The 18,588-nt window shown below is 40.8% G+C and overlaps 1 protein-coding gene across 1 annotated transcript; it reads left to right on the plus strand.

The window, feature by feature from the left end:
• Positions 1 to 7,410: 7,410 nt before the first annotated feature.
• LOC131225843 (transcription factor ILI6) lies at positions 7,411 to 8,335 on the plus strand. Its single transcript, XM_058221443.1, has 2 exons — positions 7,411 to 7,822; positions 7,924 to 8,335. Exons 1-2 carry the CDS (start codon positions 7,697 to 7,699, stop codon positions 8,074 to 8,076), a joined length of 279 nt encoding a protein of 92 aa, XP_058077426.1. The 5' UTR covers positions 7,411 to 7,696; the 3' UTR covers positions 8,077 to 8,335.
• Positions 8,336 to 18,588: the final 10,253 nt, after the last annotated feature.

Consider the following 18,588-nt stretch of genomic DNA (forward strand, 5'->3'; position numbering starts at 1 on the left):
CAGTTGTTCCCACCAAGCTGAAGCTCCTCCTTTCAACTTGTAGGCCACAAGCTTGACCTTCTTTACTTCAGGGATGTCCATATAGTCAAAAAATCGCTCAACTTCAGAAAGCCAATCGAGGAAATCCTCAATGTGTAATTGGCCATTGAAGCTAGGAATATCAACCCTCATCTTGAATTCTCGATCTGTTCGATCTACTCGATCACCGCCATGTCTGGGATGTTGGAAGAGTATGTCGTCGATTTCCTCCTCACTGGAGCCCCCTTCCTCAGGAATGACCCTTGGATGCACTGTCGGTACTATCCTGCGATCAGGACGATTAATTGGGGGTGGAGGATTGACACCAGGAACACGGAGTTGCCTTAGGTTTTCCGTCAAGAGATCCGCTATGCGGTCGATGGAAGCTTAACCCTTGCATGGCTTGCCGATTCTCTCGTTGCGCTACTTGAAAGCCGCCGCCGTTAAAGGTAAATTCCTGGAACTTAGCCATAGATAGGGCCCACCAAGATGTTTGTGATAAATCCCTGTGTCCATCTGTTTTGTGACGCAGGGGAGGACGTGAGGTCGAGCACCGTCTTCCTCAAGAGGATAACTATTCCGAATCCACGGAACTTCTCTGGACTCCTCATAGAGACTTCTCGAATCCACGAGGAAAGAAAGCAGAAAATAGAAATAAATTCTAATAAAATCGAAATTGATTGATGAATGATTAAAATCGAGTTCACAACCCTTTAAATAAGGGTATCAAGCAATGGGAAAGAAATCATAATCAAACTACAACTCAAACTCCTAGAATCCGCGACTTACTATAAATAGTAAACTTACTATTTATAGACGGTCGTGATGTCTACTAGTGCGCAAGGGTTTCGGCCAAAAATAGTAAGTGTCCTATTTGGCTTCACCAAACCGTTCCCCTAATTATTCTAAGCTCTTTTCACGTTGGGCGCAACTCCTAAAGCTCAACGGATGAAGAGTTATAATCAAACTAAAACTTACTATTTATAGTAAAAACGAAATTAAAACAGGGAAACGACCGTCAATCAAGGGGTTTTTCGCAATTCCGGGCGGCGTAACCCGGCGTAGCTGGGTTGGTTGGCTAAAGTAGCTCGTTCTACCCCAAAATCATATATTTTACGTCAGCTAACTCATTCCGGATTGCGAGATACGCCCGATCTAAGGTCCGATGGTCCGGATCACTTCTGTCGTCGACCGGGCCTTTTCTGATCCATCTTGGCCATGAAACTGTCCGCGACCCGCTCTACATCATATCTTTAATTTTTTATCCATCAATTCTTCCTGTTTCAAGTGATGTTTTAACTCCATAATAAGCTTATTTTAGGTGTAATTGTACATTGTTCCCAATGGAGTCTCCTACCTAAGCATTGGGGATTCACTTGATTTATGGTTTGGATTCCACATAAAAATCAAGAGTTGGCCCATGTAACTTGAACTTTGGTGATCACCATATTTTCCATTCCAATTGATCACCAAGATGATGGCGACAACCACGGTGAAGGTGATGGTGATGATGATCTTTCTCTAATGAAGTGATTAAAAAGAGAGAGTACTATTGCAACTTGCTAGCTATATACCAGAATGCAATATATTAAAGATGGGTTACAACATAAAAAAACGATTGGAAAAGCACGTGGAGAAACATCCATGTTCACATGGTGGCCCACCTGACGATTCGTTGATTCGTTCGGCCAGATTTTCAGGGTGTCCCATCATTGCATTCTTACACAAACACCATAGCATTTGGAATGCATTCTTGATAGTTGGATACATTTGGAATTAAATGTATTTTTATTATTTGAATTTTTTCTCTTATTTATTATTTTTCAGATATTATTTGAATTTTTATAGTAGAATTACTGTTATTGCTTATATATCATCTAATTACAGTTATACTCTAAAAATAGTATCATATTTTCTTTTATACACTTAGTGAAAAATCAACCAGGAAAATATATTCAAATGATGTAAATACCCTTTATATTAAAATTACAGAAAATGCTTGCCATTACAAGTAGGCAAATAGGGGCATGACTGTTACTTTGTGGCCAATGTCTTCATGAGGTCAGTCCATTGATCCAAACTGTTCATTAGGTTTAGTTTACATTTCATGGGCTACCTTATAATTAAGCATATCAAATTCTGCTAACCATTTGATCCATGGCCTTTAATATGGATTGCCAATGTTGTTTTCACAAAGGAATCATTTGTTAGCTTGTATGTGGAATGAAGTGGAATTCAATTCACAATTACAATGGAATCGATGTGGGTTAGATCACTCAGTTGTGTTTGGTAGTTCATATTGGATTTAATTGGATTCCAAAAATTGTGTTTAATAGCTTATAAATTAAAAATATTAGAATTTTACAATGTATTTATAAAAATTTAAATTTGATTAAGTAAATTAAATTTAATATCTCAAATTAGTATACATATGTGATATTTTATAGAAGCCCATCAAAATATATATTTTACCTAAAAATGAAGAAATTTCAAACTTTGCATGGGCCACAAACATAAAGGTACCAAACAACATGTTTTGCCAACTTTTTTAAACATCCAATATTTAGCTGACCTGGATTATTCTATTGGTGTGATTTTAGTAAAACAATGTTTTTATCTAACACAGGCTATGAACGAAAAATATACAATTATATTAATTACCATCAAATATCTGGCTTTAATTTTTCCTAATTTTTCAAGTCCTGCCTGTCACCATCTTTTTCCTTATCCCTCGGGAAAAATCATTTTAATATGCATCTTCAATTAAATTTTAGTAATTGTTTTTGGCCCACCCGGAAGATCACCTAGCACAAGAATCCCAGTTATATAGACACATCAAATGGTCCACATGTGTTCTTCCGACCGGATCCGGCAGTTGTACAATGTTTTCCATGGTGTGGCCCACACGATGAGCGCATCCATCTGATTTTCGCATCAAGTGATCTGTGCTCCGCATGGTGGGGCCGAAAGTATTGGACGGGTCGGATGCTGTATCCACTCGCGTGCTTACGTAGATGCTTTTAGCCACTGTTGGTACAAATGTGAGAGATCCAAGCCGTCCACTTAGTAGATCCTGCTGCGTATATATTTTGGCCCAAAACTCAGCCCGGTCAACCCCATCAGGTGGGATACTGTGTTTAAAAACAAGCGGATAGCTGAAAATTAAAACTTTTTTTTTACCGTGCGTGCGTGCGAGTAGAGGCTCGGTTATACACGCGCATAGGATCGGTAAACATCAGAAAATTGCTTAAATCTCACTTGCACGTGCCGCTAACCACCAATCATGTGCCGAGATATATCATCTGACATTCTACGATATGATTATCTTGTTTTGAAGCATTATTTACTGCAATTGTCCTGATTTAAATGTCTCAGGCCCCCACACGTCCGTACATGGTGGGCCCACACTTGTATGATCCACGCCATTGACTTAATGATCCCCATCTTGGATGTACGGATACCCCTCCCTATAAAATTTCTACTATGAAAGAATCCTAAGCCTTCTGTCGGTGGCTGACAAATAGACGTATTAGAAATAAAAATGCACCAGTAGTCCACGTTCGTAATTGATGGGGCAATTTCAAAATGGTCAAGAGCATCTGATCATACTGATGGCTGGGATGGCTCCCACCCGTAGTGAGCCCCAAAATTTGGACGTCGATATACAACACATCATAAAGGTGAGCCCCACCGTAACCCCACCTCCATAGGTGCCGCCCCGACCTAACCCAAGATGGTGCCTTTACTGTGGGGCCTACCTTGATTGATGTATTCTTTTTCCACGCCTTTCATCTATTTTCCAAGATCTTTTTAAGGTACGATCTCAAAAATAAAGACGATCAAAATCTAAGGTGGATCACATTATAGAAAACGGTGGCAATTGAACGCTCTAATGTTAGAAACTTCTCGGGGCTCATCCTAATGTTTCTTGCCATCAAACCATGGTATAGCCATGTATTTGAGAATTGTACCTGCTTTATTTTTAGGCTCATATCCAAAAAAAAAAAAAAAATCTGAGATGGACAGCATAGACGTAGAATACATACATCAAGATGCCCCACGTGAGGGCCGCACCGTCTTGGGTGAGGCCGGGCCGAACCTAATCCGCACCCTTGCCACATACACACACATGTAAGCCTGTAGTAGATCGGGGCCGTGTATAAAGCTCACTACATCGTGGATCAGACCTGGTGCAAAATTCAGGTGGCCCACTCAATCAGTGGGCTGCAATAGTAGAAAACGACGGATGCTTTAATAAGGAGTCGCCAAAGTCCACATTCAACGTATGCATGTCTACGCCTAGGAAGCGGATTGCGTAGTAACACACTACTATTAGCGTACCGAGTAAACTCTGTGAGGTCTACCATGATTTATGTATTTTATCCTCTCCGTCCATCCATTTTACTAGATAATTTTATAGACGGAGACGAACAATAGGGTATATCCAATGTTCAAATGTACCACACCACTGGAAACAGTTGAATTGAACATCTACCGTTGAAAAATTCTTGGGGGCCACCTTATGAACGACTCACGTGTGCCGCATGAGTGTTCTGTGGGGCCGGTGAAGCTCTGAACGAGCTCAACCCGTGAACGGTTGGAATCTGCCCAGCTTTCCAGTTCGTATGAGTTGGGCCCGTGGTTTCCTGATTAGAACTGTTGATATGATGGGCCACTATGGATGTCCCACCCTCCAAAACCCAAAAGGAAGATCCAAACCCTTCAGAATGACATAGATTGGAGGAATCATAAACCTTTAACGTACAAGATTAAAAAATGAAGTGTACTGTGCAAGCTTGGAACTATCCAAACAGCGGCCTGCATCATGGAGAGGCCAAATCCTAGAAATTGTATTCATCAAATGATCCTGACCGCACGATTAATGCATCAAAGAAGTTTGCCCATTGAGCTGGGGACATTGGAAATTTTTCTTCTGAACCGTATACCTTTTAAACATCTGATTGGACGGCCGCAATTTCGGACCAAAAGCTTGCCCGAAATGGCTGCCGTTTATCTGGGGCTGGTGGATCACCGGATCTGTCAGGCCACAGCCCGAAAACCGCGGACTCTGAAACAGCTTTAGTCTTCAAGGTTTGATACTTCCACGCGCGTGTAGAGCCGTACACACCACATGTGGGAACACGTGCGAATGTGAAACATCTGTGAGATCTGAGCTTTCCATAAGGTTGGAAATAATTTTTAGGTCTTCTGCCGGAAAAATCAGTCAATTTCACACTTCAGTGGGCCACAATGAATTAAAGGTTAAAACTTTTTTCTAGCCATTCATTTTTTTTTGATATGCTGTGATCCACTGACTGATTTTTATGCTAGAAGATCTAAATAGTATATCGCACCTGATGGAAAGCTCATCTCAGACATGTATCGCATTTTGACACGTGTCTACGCTTATATGTGCACGGCTCCCACACGCGTGTGGAATTAGCAAACCTCCACACAATGTTCGAAATTCTAGTAATGTCCAATTTTCCCATTATTGTAGGACCATGGCCTGTACACTTGGTGGCCCACCAGATCAACGGCTCCTACTGTAGAACAACCATCTCGTGAGAACTCGAAATTGGCTTTGTATGATGAACGGCGACAAAAACTCCTGTTTGCACTTTAACCGCAGCTGAGCTTACCTTCCTCCGTCACTCGCAAAAATAAAAATTAAATAATAAAATTATATGGTAGGCTACCCATGTATATTCACAGTATACGCTTGTTCCCAGTTCTGTTAAGTGGGACCCATAACTGATAATCCATAACATTGGCCCTTTGAGTATGCCCCAGATCTATCTTAACCTTTAAATTAGTATGCTAGAGATAGATCAAAGCTCAAATATAAACCGTTCCGATCCTAGTCACATTTAAATACCTTCATAAAATAATGCATAACTACTGCAAAAAAGTAGATCAACGGTCTAGATTACTAAAAGACTGGACCCTTTTCAAGATACCTATACCACGTGTACGCGTTCCATATGCACACGTTGCCTATTGTTTGATTCCTCATAAAATAATGAGATAAATCGAAGAGGTTGCCGAGGAATCGGTCGGTCTAATGTAACTGATGAGGCGACGAGGCGCCACGTGTCCAGTTGTGTGCCTTGCTGCATTTGGGTTTGACTAGTCAACGAGGCGACCTATCAATCCCACGTAGCCTGTCCGAAGGTTTAGAGGAGAGGAGATTTGTTTGTTTTTTTGTTGAAGCTTTTGTAGTTTTCTAACATGGCCTGCGTGTTTGCACCTGACACACAAGTCGATCGCCGTTAGCTCAGGGAGGGGATTAGGTGAGACACTGGCCTCACCCAAGACGGTGCGGCACTCACCATGGGGCCCACCTTGATGTATTTATTCTGTATCCATGCCGATCCATCCGTTTCTTTCCATATCATTTTGTATTATCCAAAAAATGAAGTATATACAATTACTAGGTGGACCATACCATAGGAAACATTGGGGATTGACCATTAATGGGCCACGAAAGTTTTGGATCAAGCTGATAATTGTTTTTTCCCTTCATTCAGGCTTATGCGATCTTATAAACAGATTGGATGGCAAAGAAACGTTACAGAAACATTAAGGTGCGCCATAAGATGTTTTTAGTGATATGTTTTTAGTGATAGGGTGTTCAATCACCACTGTTTCCTAGAGTATGGTCCACCTGAGATTTAGATTTTCTTCATTTTTTGGGCTATGACCTGAAATGATATGGAAATATGGATGGATGGTATGGATACAGAATACATACTTCAAGGGTGGGGCCCACCATAAGAGCCAGGCACTGTCTTGGGTGAGGCCGGGGTCTCACCTAAGCCGCTCCCGTTTGCTCATGCATCTCTTCGCACTCGCGCCTCAACCGTCGAAATTGTACATGGTTTGGCCCAATGTTTGTGCATTTTCGTTTGTAGTTACAAGTGGGACCCATGGTTCTGTGATCCAAACCGTTTGTATGTTATATGGACTACATTTTAGATGGCCCATGCACCAAAATCTCTCAGGCAGAAAAAGACTCAACTTTGAAGAGGTGGCCCAGGAACTAGATGGTTAAGGAAGAAAATACAGCCACGGTTTGTGTTCTTCGGGAAATAGCCAAATAGTCAATTGATGAGATCTTTTAATGCAGGGAACTTTTTGTGCATGGGCCGTTAAGGGCAAATCGTATTACTTCAACGGTTTGGATTAGTTGTCCATGGCCCACTTGTAGAGAATGAAATCCCGGATGTAGTGTACAAACTCTTGGCCTTGAGCTTTGCATCGCACCTCAAATCCACCCTAACTTGCAGACACCACAAAGAGAGGACAGTATGGCGTATCTCTGGATGATTCTCTCTCTCTCTCTCTCTCTCTCTCTCTCTCTCTCCTCAACCCTATATAAAAACAATACTACCCCATTGCTTTCTCCCATGCACTTGTCTTCTCCACCCCAACACTGCTTGTGTTGTGCTCTCTCTCTCTCTCTCTCTCTCTCTCTCTCTCTCTCTCTCTCTCTCTCTCTCTCTCTCTCAAAACTGCCACACACTACACTTCGTCTTTCCTTCTCTTTTAAGTTGTCTCTCCTCCAGCCCAGTCTTCCCAAAATAAATTGTCTCTGACTCACTTCTCCATCTCAACTTGTCACCCATTCCCTCTCCTAACTCCTCTCTAACACAAACACAAACACCACTGTTCAAAGATGTCTAGTAGAAGGTCACGGTCGAGGCAGTCAGGAAGTTCAAGGATTACTGACGATCAGATCAATGATCTCGTCTCCAAGCTACAAGCACTACTACCTGAGATTCGCAACAGGAGCACCGACAGGGTAGGTCTAGTACATGGTCATGAAAGATAACACTTTGAAAGCTTTGCCTTTTTTACTTTACTTGTAACCTTTTGTACTAATTAGGGTTTGTTCGGATGTAGGTACCAGCAGCTAGGGTTTTACAGGAGACATGCAACTACATAAGAAGCTTACACAGAGAGGTCGATGACCTGAGCGAGCGGCTCTCAGAGCTATTGGAGACAACGGACACCAGCAGTGCCCAGGCCGCTATAATTAGGAGTCTACTCATGTAATGGAATCTCTGATTATCTTCGTTCGTCCTCTTTGTAGGGTGGTAAGATGTCCAAAAACAAGGGTTGGATTGGAGTCTAGGGTATCCCTTTGCAAGAAACATGTGGTAATTAAGTCATATAATAAAAAGTGCTTGCACTTAAAAAGTCCCTCCTTAATTTTCATTACATGTTAAAGCATGTTGAAGATTTTGATGCCTCCAAGCTAAAGCTATGTTGCTTTCAAAGGGTTTAAAATAAAATATCCTACCGTTGATGGTTACACTTCTTCCATGTAGTGCAATTTTGACTCCATATTCTAAGGAAGAATAGAAGCAAATGGTCTCTCTCTCTCTCTCTCTCTCTCTCTCTCTCTCTCCATGTAGTGCAGCGTTGACTCCGTGTTCTAAGGAAGAGTAGAGGCAAATCTCCCTCTCTCTCTCTCTCTCTCTCTCTCTCTCTCTCTCTCGTGCAACCTCCTAGGAAAATATCTCTTTGTTTGGATATGAACTCTTTGGTGAGTGCAAGTGTCCATGACCCTGGATATGGTGCACGCCAAAGACCCTCACTTTGTAGAGCTACAGCAGTGAGTTTGAGATCTAAAAGTGTAAGCTACAGTACATTGAATTCCTACATCCGAGGATAGTGAGTCGGTATGCAAGCACAATTTTCAAAACTGAAATTTTAAAATTCCCATTTCAAACCATCTGCAGAGGAGTGTTAGATTCCCATCCACTGTCCCTGGACAGCCGGATATTTATGCACATCCACTTCTAGTTGTCTACTGCAGGATGATGTATGGCCGTAAGTAATAAGTAGAACTGATAACCTACAACCGGCTGCATGCTAGCTTGTCATGCAGCCCCATGTTTCCAGCAAACATGCCACTTGCGCATGACATCCTTTCCATTCAGACGTGAGCCCCACCATGAAGATCACCTGCCACTAAAATTAGACATGTCTACTCATCAGGTGGGCCACAAGGCTGGAATCAATGGACAGCTTAATGATCTGACTCAATGTGCATGATGGTGGACCCCGCCGAATGTACGGTACGGATGTCCTACACAAGTGACATGTCAGCAGGAATGTGGGGCTGCATGCCAAGTTATCATGCAGCCGGATGTAAATTATCAGTTCTTGTAAGTAAAACGTGACGTTTGAAACGTAATTGTATTAAAACCATCTCTCTGGTTTATAGCAACTGGATGGTAGGCCTTGATTGTATCATAACTCTGCAACGTGAGACTGTATCATCTGTACGCGGTTGGGATACTACCCCCGCCTGTCCCGAGCTCGGCACGGGCTGAGGCTATGAGGAACCCATCGTAATGTATGGATTTTATCCAAGTCATCCATCCATTTTTCCATTTCATTTTAAGACATAGGCTAAAAAATGAGGCATATACAAGGATCAAGTGGACCACACCACAGGAAGCGGCAGTGATAATAATGCCCACCATTGAAACCTTCCTAGGTTCTACCGTAATGTTTATTTTCCATCCAACCTGTTTAGAATGTCACATATACCTGGATGAAGGGAAAACAGAAATATCAGCTTGATCCAAAGTTTATGTGGACCTCAAGAAGTTTTCAACAGTAGAAGATCAATCCCCACTGTGTGGTCCAGTTGAGATATGAATCTGACTCATTTTTGGTCTTGTAGACTAAAATTATATGGAAAAATGTATGGACAGTGTGGATAAAACCAATACATTACGGTGGCCCGTCAGAGCCCCAGCCTACGGGGTCCGCGTCCGTCTCATCTCCTGCCGTATAATTATTAATTAGCATAGCTACGGTTTATTCGGTAAACGTGCATACGTGTACAATGACCAGACGGTCCATTTATCACATGGCTCCACAAATGGACCATACGCCTGTGAGCTTTGCTAAATCCACATGCTTGTACGAGGCAGTTCATGTACCCGCCACAAAGGTGCCAGCAAGGTACATCGCTATTAGATCCATACATGATGATCTCGCCCAAGACTCGGGTCAGTTCACTCATCAGGTTGGCCTTGGTTTATGACATTTGTACGGCTGAAAAACTTAGCTGAATGGACCAGATTTATTGTTGGCGAGAACATCTTCTCAAGGACACGCTTACCTGATGGACGGACAGGCATATCACCTGTCGGCCACTCAAGAACCTGTGATGACTTGCTTTGTATACGCGAGTGTGGGCGGTCTTAGTGGAGCTCTACACATCTAGTCATAATGATCTGATAATCATAAAAATTATTATTTTTTGGAGAAAAGTCAGAACAAAAAACATTGACCGGATTTTAATGCATTTTTGTCCATTTACTGGATTTTAATGAATTTCCTACCATTTTCAAATGGTTAGGATTGCCGATTACTGTGATTTTTTGGTTCATGACTATTTCGTGGTTGTCAAAGATGAAGGGTTCATATTTCAACTTGTGTGAAATATCCATCTCCTTGACGATCGATCATGCATGATAGTTATGCAAATGGATATGAAATTGCATGAGCCGGCCCACTTCATGAGGCCTGTAATGAAAGGAGGGTTATTTGATACTCAGGTAGAGTGTGATGGTTGATACATAGGCCGCAGATGTTGTACATCCGTCATATGAAAAATTCAAATCAAACCTTTCAGTTTGTCGGGATCAACTGTATAAACTAGGACAGTTTGACGGTTCAGATCTGACCCAATATGCTGGTTTGGCCTACCATGGGAATGGTTCAAACTCAGTTTACTGGCAATGATCTTCACCATGTGATTGACCATTTCCAATGGATAAGATGTCCTAATCAGATGACATATTGGTAGGAAAAAGCACGCTGCAGTACAGCAAGCTCATGGAACTGACCGTAGTACCTGATCATTTTTAGGGCTCGCAACCAACCTCATGCAGAATCAATATTATGAAGGTTCCGGATCCTCTACTTACTACAAACAGGAAAAACATGCTTACTGGAATGTGATTGGGCCACCTTGTCAGAAGGACTTTTAATGCATGTAGTGCTGACAAATATGAGTGATGATGACAATCATAATGCAAAAAAACAGAAAAAACCTGTCTGTGACTATTAAAGAATCCGGATTCTATGAAGAGATCAGTCCCAAAAAGTCCAACCAGCTCAAATTTAAGGCCCGGACCAACCACAGGCTAACCAGTTTCCTAGGCCTAATCATTTCAAAGTATTGCAATTGGCCTATTTGAGTTAGGTACAAGGGTACTAAAATCTATACCTGTACTTATGTTGGACCTGAAATGAATGCTCATATTTATACTTGTCAAAGTGCTGAGTACTACCTATGATTTCAAATCTTTGAAAAAGATTTAATCATTTACTCGAAATGTTAGAATTTATAGCTGAATTAAAACCGTTGGTGTTTCTTCCATGGGATAAAAAGTAATATATGCTATGTAAGATTTACAAAAAAAAATTTAAAAAAAAATATGGTTAATGGTGTGAATGGTGTACACACTTCATACGCCAGTCGATGAGTTAGGTGGTATGCACCCAACTCATTGACTGCAATGTAGAATGGTTTGTGGATGACTTCATGGATAGCTTGTATCAGTAGAAATTGAGTACCACTACAATATACAAGTACTACTATGTTAGTGGTCCACTGGCATGTGAAGTGCATATTCCATTTAACATCACCTAATGATATTTTCCAACTTAATAGTGATCAGGTTTTGACCGATTGTAGAGCTGAAAACGAGGTTCAAGCCCAGCCCATGACTTGCACTTAACCTACTTATTTCTTAAGCAATTAGATCAGGTCCCTGACTGCCAGCCTATATATATATATATATATATATATATATATAGAGAGAGAGAGAGAGAGAGAGAGAGAGAGAGAGAGAGAGAGAGAGAGAGAGAGTTTTGTCAGTTAAGGAAACCCTTGGATCCAAGTGATGCGCATGTAGTGATTTATTAAACGGTGGCAACCTATCCACCATACACCCAGCATATATGTATGTCAATCCAGACCATCCAATTTGTTGGTCCATCGTGGATGGAGGGTGGGCTATAAAATCATGGATCGAATGATTTTAACCTGATGATTTTGACTGTTGAATATGGGACAGCCAACAAACTTCTTTTGGACCGCCTAGATAATGGTGATGGTTAACATCCTCCAATTGGGGTAATTTTCACGCTCTTGTCCATCCACATCAGGGCCCATAATTTGGACACGCTGGATTTGCAGGCATGTATGCATGCTACATGTGGACACGAAATAAGTTACCACCCTTCAGTAAATATTGACAAAGCACACAATGTTTAGCCCTTGGTGGAATGGCGAGATGAAACGATAAGGGTTATAAACAAAGGTAGAGATGTGATTGACAAATATTATAAGAGATTAAAAATAAAACAAGAGGTTTAAAAAGTTGTAATTGAGCTTATGGACTTTTGGAAGGTTGTTAAGGTGCAGTTGAACCCAGGAGGGGTTTTTTTTTTTTTATTCTTAGGGGTTGTGATTAAATGAGGGGCACCTCACGTGAAGAGATGGTGGACCCCATGTTAGAGATTTAGGCAATAACAAACATGTTAGAAATCGAAACTTTTCGTTAGGTAGGGTATACCATGCATGCCTACGCTGGTAAAACTAGTACGAGAAAAATGGGCCATTAATATTATTATTAAAAAAAAAAAAAAAAAGAGTTGTACAGCAAATATTAAAAACTTGTGTGACTCACTTAACAAATTATTACCTTATTTTTTTTATATGAAGCATATTCTCTTCTCTTTTCTTTTTTTTTTTTCCTTTATAACACACACTCACACACTATAATGGGTACTTGGTCTTATGACCTCAGTGTTGAAAGTATTGAAACTGTTATGAGTCCACTAATGAACCATGAGTAGGGACCCACACAACTTAATGAATGGCTTGAATTGTTGATATGTGCACCATCTGGCGATCACTAACATGTGCACCTCTGATGAGGGCCACTAGATTGAAATAATCATGGCTCTATTCTCAATTAAGATAAATTGACTACTTAATCTTTAACTAATAAGAGACTAGAATGGGATAAATGGCCTCTTTTTTAAAAAAGAACTTAAAAGGGTGACTAAAATAATCGGAATGTTATCCTGTGGGATCAAAAGCATTGCATGGATTCTAGTTTGAAATCAAAATTTTAAAACTCGACTGAAAGTCGAGTAGCTAGAATGAATAGGCGAATTCCTATCCAACCGAATTGTATTAAGTTCCGTTCATTTTATTGGTTTTATTTAGAAAAAGGAACTTTGCTGAGTATACAAAACTCATGCACACAGTACTACAGTTGCCAGCATCACGCATGGGTGCAATGTCCAAATCCATCCATTAAGTTGTTCCCACCTCGTACATGATTTTTCCAAAAAATAAAATTTCGTCCACTCAGCATGTGGGCCCTAATATTGTTAACAGGTGAATTGGTTAGAAAACTTCAGGCAAGTTTTTCAAAGCCGTGCATTTGTTTTGCCGACTGTGGTCTATCTGACCAGTGCATCGACCTTATACTAAATCTAGGACATCTATATAGAGGTGCCTTTCTGATAAATGGATTGGATTTCAAATCCATCATGGCATTTTGGCACATGGGTGGCGTGTACATGTACTTTATTGCATGCGCATGGGCTTAGAAAAGCTAAACCAGCTAAAACTCGTCCATCTCCAGTTAATCCTAGCCATTCATTTGGCAGGAGCCCATTATGGATGGTTAAAGATTCGAAATACGCCAGCATCATATTATCTTTAGCATTTGATTTGATTTTTTTATTGGACAGGGATAGTTGTTCCTATCTGACCAGTGGATCGACCTTATTCTAAATCTAGGACCTCTATGAGCAAACCTTTTATATAAAAATACATCTGAGCCATCCATTTTTCAGATCATTAATCAAATGGTTAGGATTTTCTTCTCAAAGTGATTCTAAAAAGGAACAATCAATTAGGATTTCCTTCTCAAAGTAATTCTCAAAAGGAATTGACGATCAATTAGGATTTGATTCTCAAAAGGAACTGACAATCAAAGGCCGGCTCCCATGATAGAGTGTCTACATCAATGACTAGACCATTTTCTGATATGATCAATCTTGATCATCCACTTTTTTAGCCATTGAGCCGATGGTTTAGATCAGTTGATCAGAGTGGTTTTTTCTAATACAGTAGCAATCAAAAGTGGGGCCCACGTATTGGATTTTCCAAATTGATGATCATACCTAGTATAATTAATATGAGCTGTACTTTTCTTTTGCCATTGATTACCCGGTTCATATAATTCAACCAACTATTTTTGAGATGCACAGTTAATAAAAGGTGAGGCACCCCTGGTGGACGTCAAAATTGATAATTTGATCTTTTACAGTATGATTAGCCAGGACCATACGTTTGCCTGACCATTGATTGCCTGGTTTGATATTCTAGTTCGAGATGCACGAGCTATTTGATTGCTTACTGATGCCCCAGTGGTAGACTAACCAGAGTTTTAATAGAATTGTCTGATAAAATTCATTTTTGAGTGGGATGGGAAATCAAAGGTGGGAAACTTATGGTTCACGTTTTCAATGTTGAAAATTGATGGGGCCTATTTGGGACTCACCTGACATTTTAGGGACCAAATCGACAAGATTTCAAATGTTAGACAGGCCACATGCCTTGTGTAGCTGATTCTATAAATAGACGATATATAAGTAGAAGATAGATGATATATAAGTAAAAGATTTTGCATTTTTCATTCTACCTTGTATAGTCATTGTAAAGCTCTATATATTCAACCATTTAAGGTTGTCTTAAATATATAGAAAAGAAAAGGAGAATCATTTTTCTCATCATTTTCTCTTTGTTTACATAAAAAACTAATCTTATTTGTTTTTCATCCAACAAGAATGTGATGCCCTTGGGAGTCAACAATCAGTCCAAAAGGGGCTCATAGCCTATTCCTTTACTCGCAAGTCCTAAAAAGTGTCCTTCCTCTTATTTCTCTTTTTGCTGACTTAATCATTGTTTCACCTTCTTTATTTATTTTTATTTTTTTACCATTCCTAGAGTAGTCAATAATAAAGAATGAGATATATAGTTATACAAAGAAAATATAACATGTATAAAGATCTTTGAAGATATATGAAGTACTTTTTTGCAAAAATACAGTTGATGCAGAATTGATTAGCACACATCATCTAATGACATGACGTGGTTGAGAAGTTTATAGTACAAAAAGCGGTCGATAACAACAGATAAATACAAAGAAGCAAAAGGATCTACAAGAGTGGTCATTGACAGATTTCTTACCATACATGCACAAAATCAAGACTTGCACAAAATCTGTAATTAGACTATTTTTAGAATATATTTTTCCATACATAGCTCATTGTACATCTATTTATTTGTAAAGCTCAATACGAAATCAATCACAATTTAGTCAAATATTTCTCTCCCTCTTCCATCTTTACATGGTATCAGAGCTTAAAAAGATCAACCCATCCTGGCCATGGATCCACTTCCCTCCATAAGAAAAGTCTTCTCAATCTTGTTTCAAGAAGAACAACAGAGACTCTTCAACCTTCAACCATCATCCTCCGAAACGATGGCAATGGTTACTCGCACCACTGCTCGCTCACGACCCACTCTGAAATGCACAGTGTGGCAAAGATGGCCACACTTGTGAACGTTGCTAGACCATCATCGGGTACCCTCCAGGCCGAGAGCCTGGCACCAACAAATCGCGGCCGTCCATCTTATGGCAACCTCCATCGACTGCAAATCTGGTCTCTCTCACTCCATCCACTTCAAGTCCGGTCTCTGGATTGTCACCGGAGCTGTATCAGAAGTTACTCAGCCTCCTCGCACCGTCGCAACCTCTGAATGATCTATCCTACAAATTTCGCTGGTAACATCTTCTCACCATTTGATTTCTCCTTCAATTGGCGCCTCCATTGGGTGGTGGACAGTGGTGCGAGCCACCACATCTGCCACCAACGCGATGCTTTTGCCGATTTGAAGCCCCTTGCCTCCCCTCACCACATTCGGCTTCCAACAGGACAAGATATCCCAGCCGAAGGGCTGAGTTCTTGTATTCTCTCCCCTTCTCTCAAATTAAAACACATTTTCTATGTTCCACTTTCATCCTTCAATTTACTCTTAATTTCACAAATTGCCCTTCATAATTCTTGTGTTATCTCTTTTTCCTCTAACACTTATTTATTTCAGGACCCTCAATTGATGAAGCCAATTGGAGCGGGTGATCTATGCAACGGGCTCTACGTGTACCGCCCCGATCCTCCCATCATTTTTGCTGCTCAATCTACTGCTAATAAGACCTTATAGCATCAACGTCTAAGACATCCCTCCAATTTTACTATTCCCAGTATTTTTAATTCTCCTTGTACTCTTTCTGAATGTGATGTTTGTGCTCGTTCTAAGCATACAAGATTACCTTTTTCTAATTATGTCAATAAAAGTGATTCTCATTTTAATCGTATCTTTTGTGATATTTTGGGTGGTTATCACACCGCATCTTTATGTGGAGCTCATTATTTTCTCACAATTATTGATGATTTTTCTCGCACCACATGGGTATATCTTATGCGTTTTAAATCTGAGGCTTACACCCATTTAACGCACTTCTTCGCTCTTGTCCACAATCAGTTTAACACCACAGTCAAAATTATTAGAACTGATAATGAACAAGAATTTCTTTCCCATCAATTTCAAACATACATACACAATCACGGCATCATTCATCAACGTACCTGTGTCAAAACTCCTCAACAAAATGGCATTGTGGAGCGTAAACACCGGCACCTTTTAAATGTTGCCCGCAGTCTTCATTTTCAAGCACACTTATCTCTACTTTTTTGGAGTGATTGTATCTTCACCGCAGCCTACCTCATAGTAGCACTCTCTAAAATAAATCAAATTTTGAAATTCTGTTCAATAAACATCCAAACTATGATCATCTTCGGGTATTCGGATGTCTTTGTTATGCACAAATTTTAAGCGCTCACTGCGACAAATTTTCTACCCGTGCCACTAAATGTGTCTTTCTTGGCTACCCAAGCACACATAAAGCCTACAAGCTCTACAACCTCAATACTCAATCCGTCTTCTACTCTCGAGATGTCACCTTCCACGAACAAACATTCCCTTTCCAAAATCTTCCTGACACTCCTTCCCTTCCCGCTCCTATCATTCCTCTTCCTGTCACTGAACCTATTATGTCTCTTTCTCTTGATTCCCCGACCTCTCCTAACCCTCCTGACTCTCTTAATTCCTCGACCTCCACGACCTTATCAAACACATCTCCACCAGCTCCTCGCCCTCGCCGTACCATTACTCGACCTGCCTACCTTCGCGACTATATCTGTCCCACCTTACATGCGGAGCCCATGACATCTACACTTGCTTCACCGGCTTCAAGTACTACTCACCCTTTGTCTGCTTTTCTTTCATATTCCCATTTTTCCCCTCACATATTACTTATTTGACTGCTCTTACCTCATGTACTGACCCCCATGCTATTTTGATGTTATCCGCCACTCTCACTGGCGCAAGGCAATGTCTACTGAGCTTCGTGCTTTAGAGGATAATTCCACCTGGAATCTCGAGCCTCTTCCTCTCGGTAAGAAACTCATTGGGTGTAAATGGGTTTTCAAAACAAAACTCAAAGCCGACGGATCCATCGAGAGGTACAAAGCTCGGCTCGTTGCCAAATGATACATTCAGGTTGAAGGACCTGACTACCATGAGACTTTTGCTCCGATCGCCAAAATGACCACAATCCGCTGCTTATTGGCAGTTGCAGCTACCAAAAATTGAATTATTCATTAGCTTGACGTCAACAATGCCTTCTTGCACAGCGATCTTGATGAAGAAGTGTACATGACAGCACCACCTGGATATTGTCCTCAAAGGGGGACACGTGTCTGTCGCCTCAGAAAATCCCTCTATAGCTTCAAACAAGCCTCCCGAAACTGATTTTTTAAACTCATATCTGTGCTTCTCAATGCAGGTTTTCATCAGTCTCAGGCGGATCATTCTTCGTTCACTCTCATCACTTCCACCAGCATCACTCTTGTCCTTGTTTACGTTGATGACATCCTATTTGCTAGTAACGACATCTCTCAAATCGAGTTTTTTAAGAAAATTCTCTCCACTCGCTTCAAGACAAAAGGATCTTGGTTCCTTAAAATACTTTCTTGGACTCGAAGTTGCTCGCTCTCCCAAAGGCATCTTTCTTAATCAGCGCAAATATGCTCTCGACATTCTCTCTGACAGTGGACAACTTGGTGTACGGACTGCTCTTTTTCCTATGGAGCAACATTTGAAGCTTAATACTCATGATGGTGACATTCTCTTGATCCTAGCCTTTACCGTCGCCTTGTTGGTCGTCTCATCTATCTGACCATCATCAGACCAGACATTGTTTATGCAGTCAACACACTCAGTCAATTCATGCATACTCATCGGGTTCCCCACATGACTGGGGCTACCAGAGTTCTCCGCTACATCAAAGGCTGCCTCGGCCAAGGCATCTTTTTTCCTCCATCCAACAG

This window comes from Magnolia sinica, chromosome 2 (genome assembly GCF_029962835.1).
Source record: "Magnolia sinica isolate HGM2019 chromosome 2, MsV1, whole genome shotgun sequence".
Classification (NCBI taxonomy): Eukaryota; Viridiplantae; Streptophyta; class Magnoliopsida; order Magnoliales; family Magnoliaceae; genus Magnolia; species Magnolia sinica.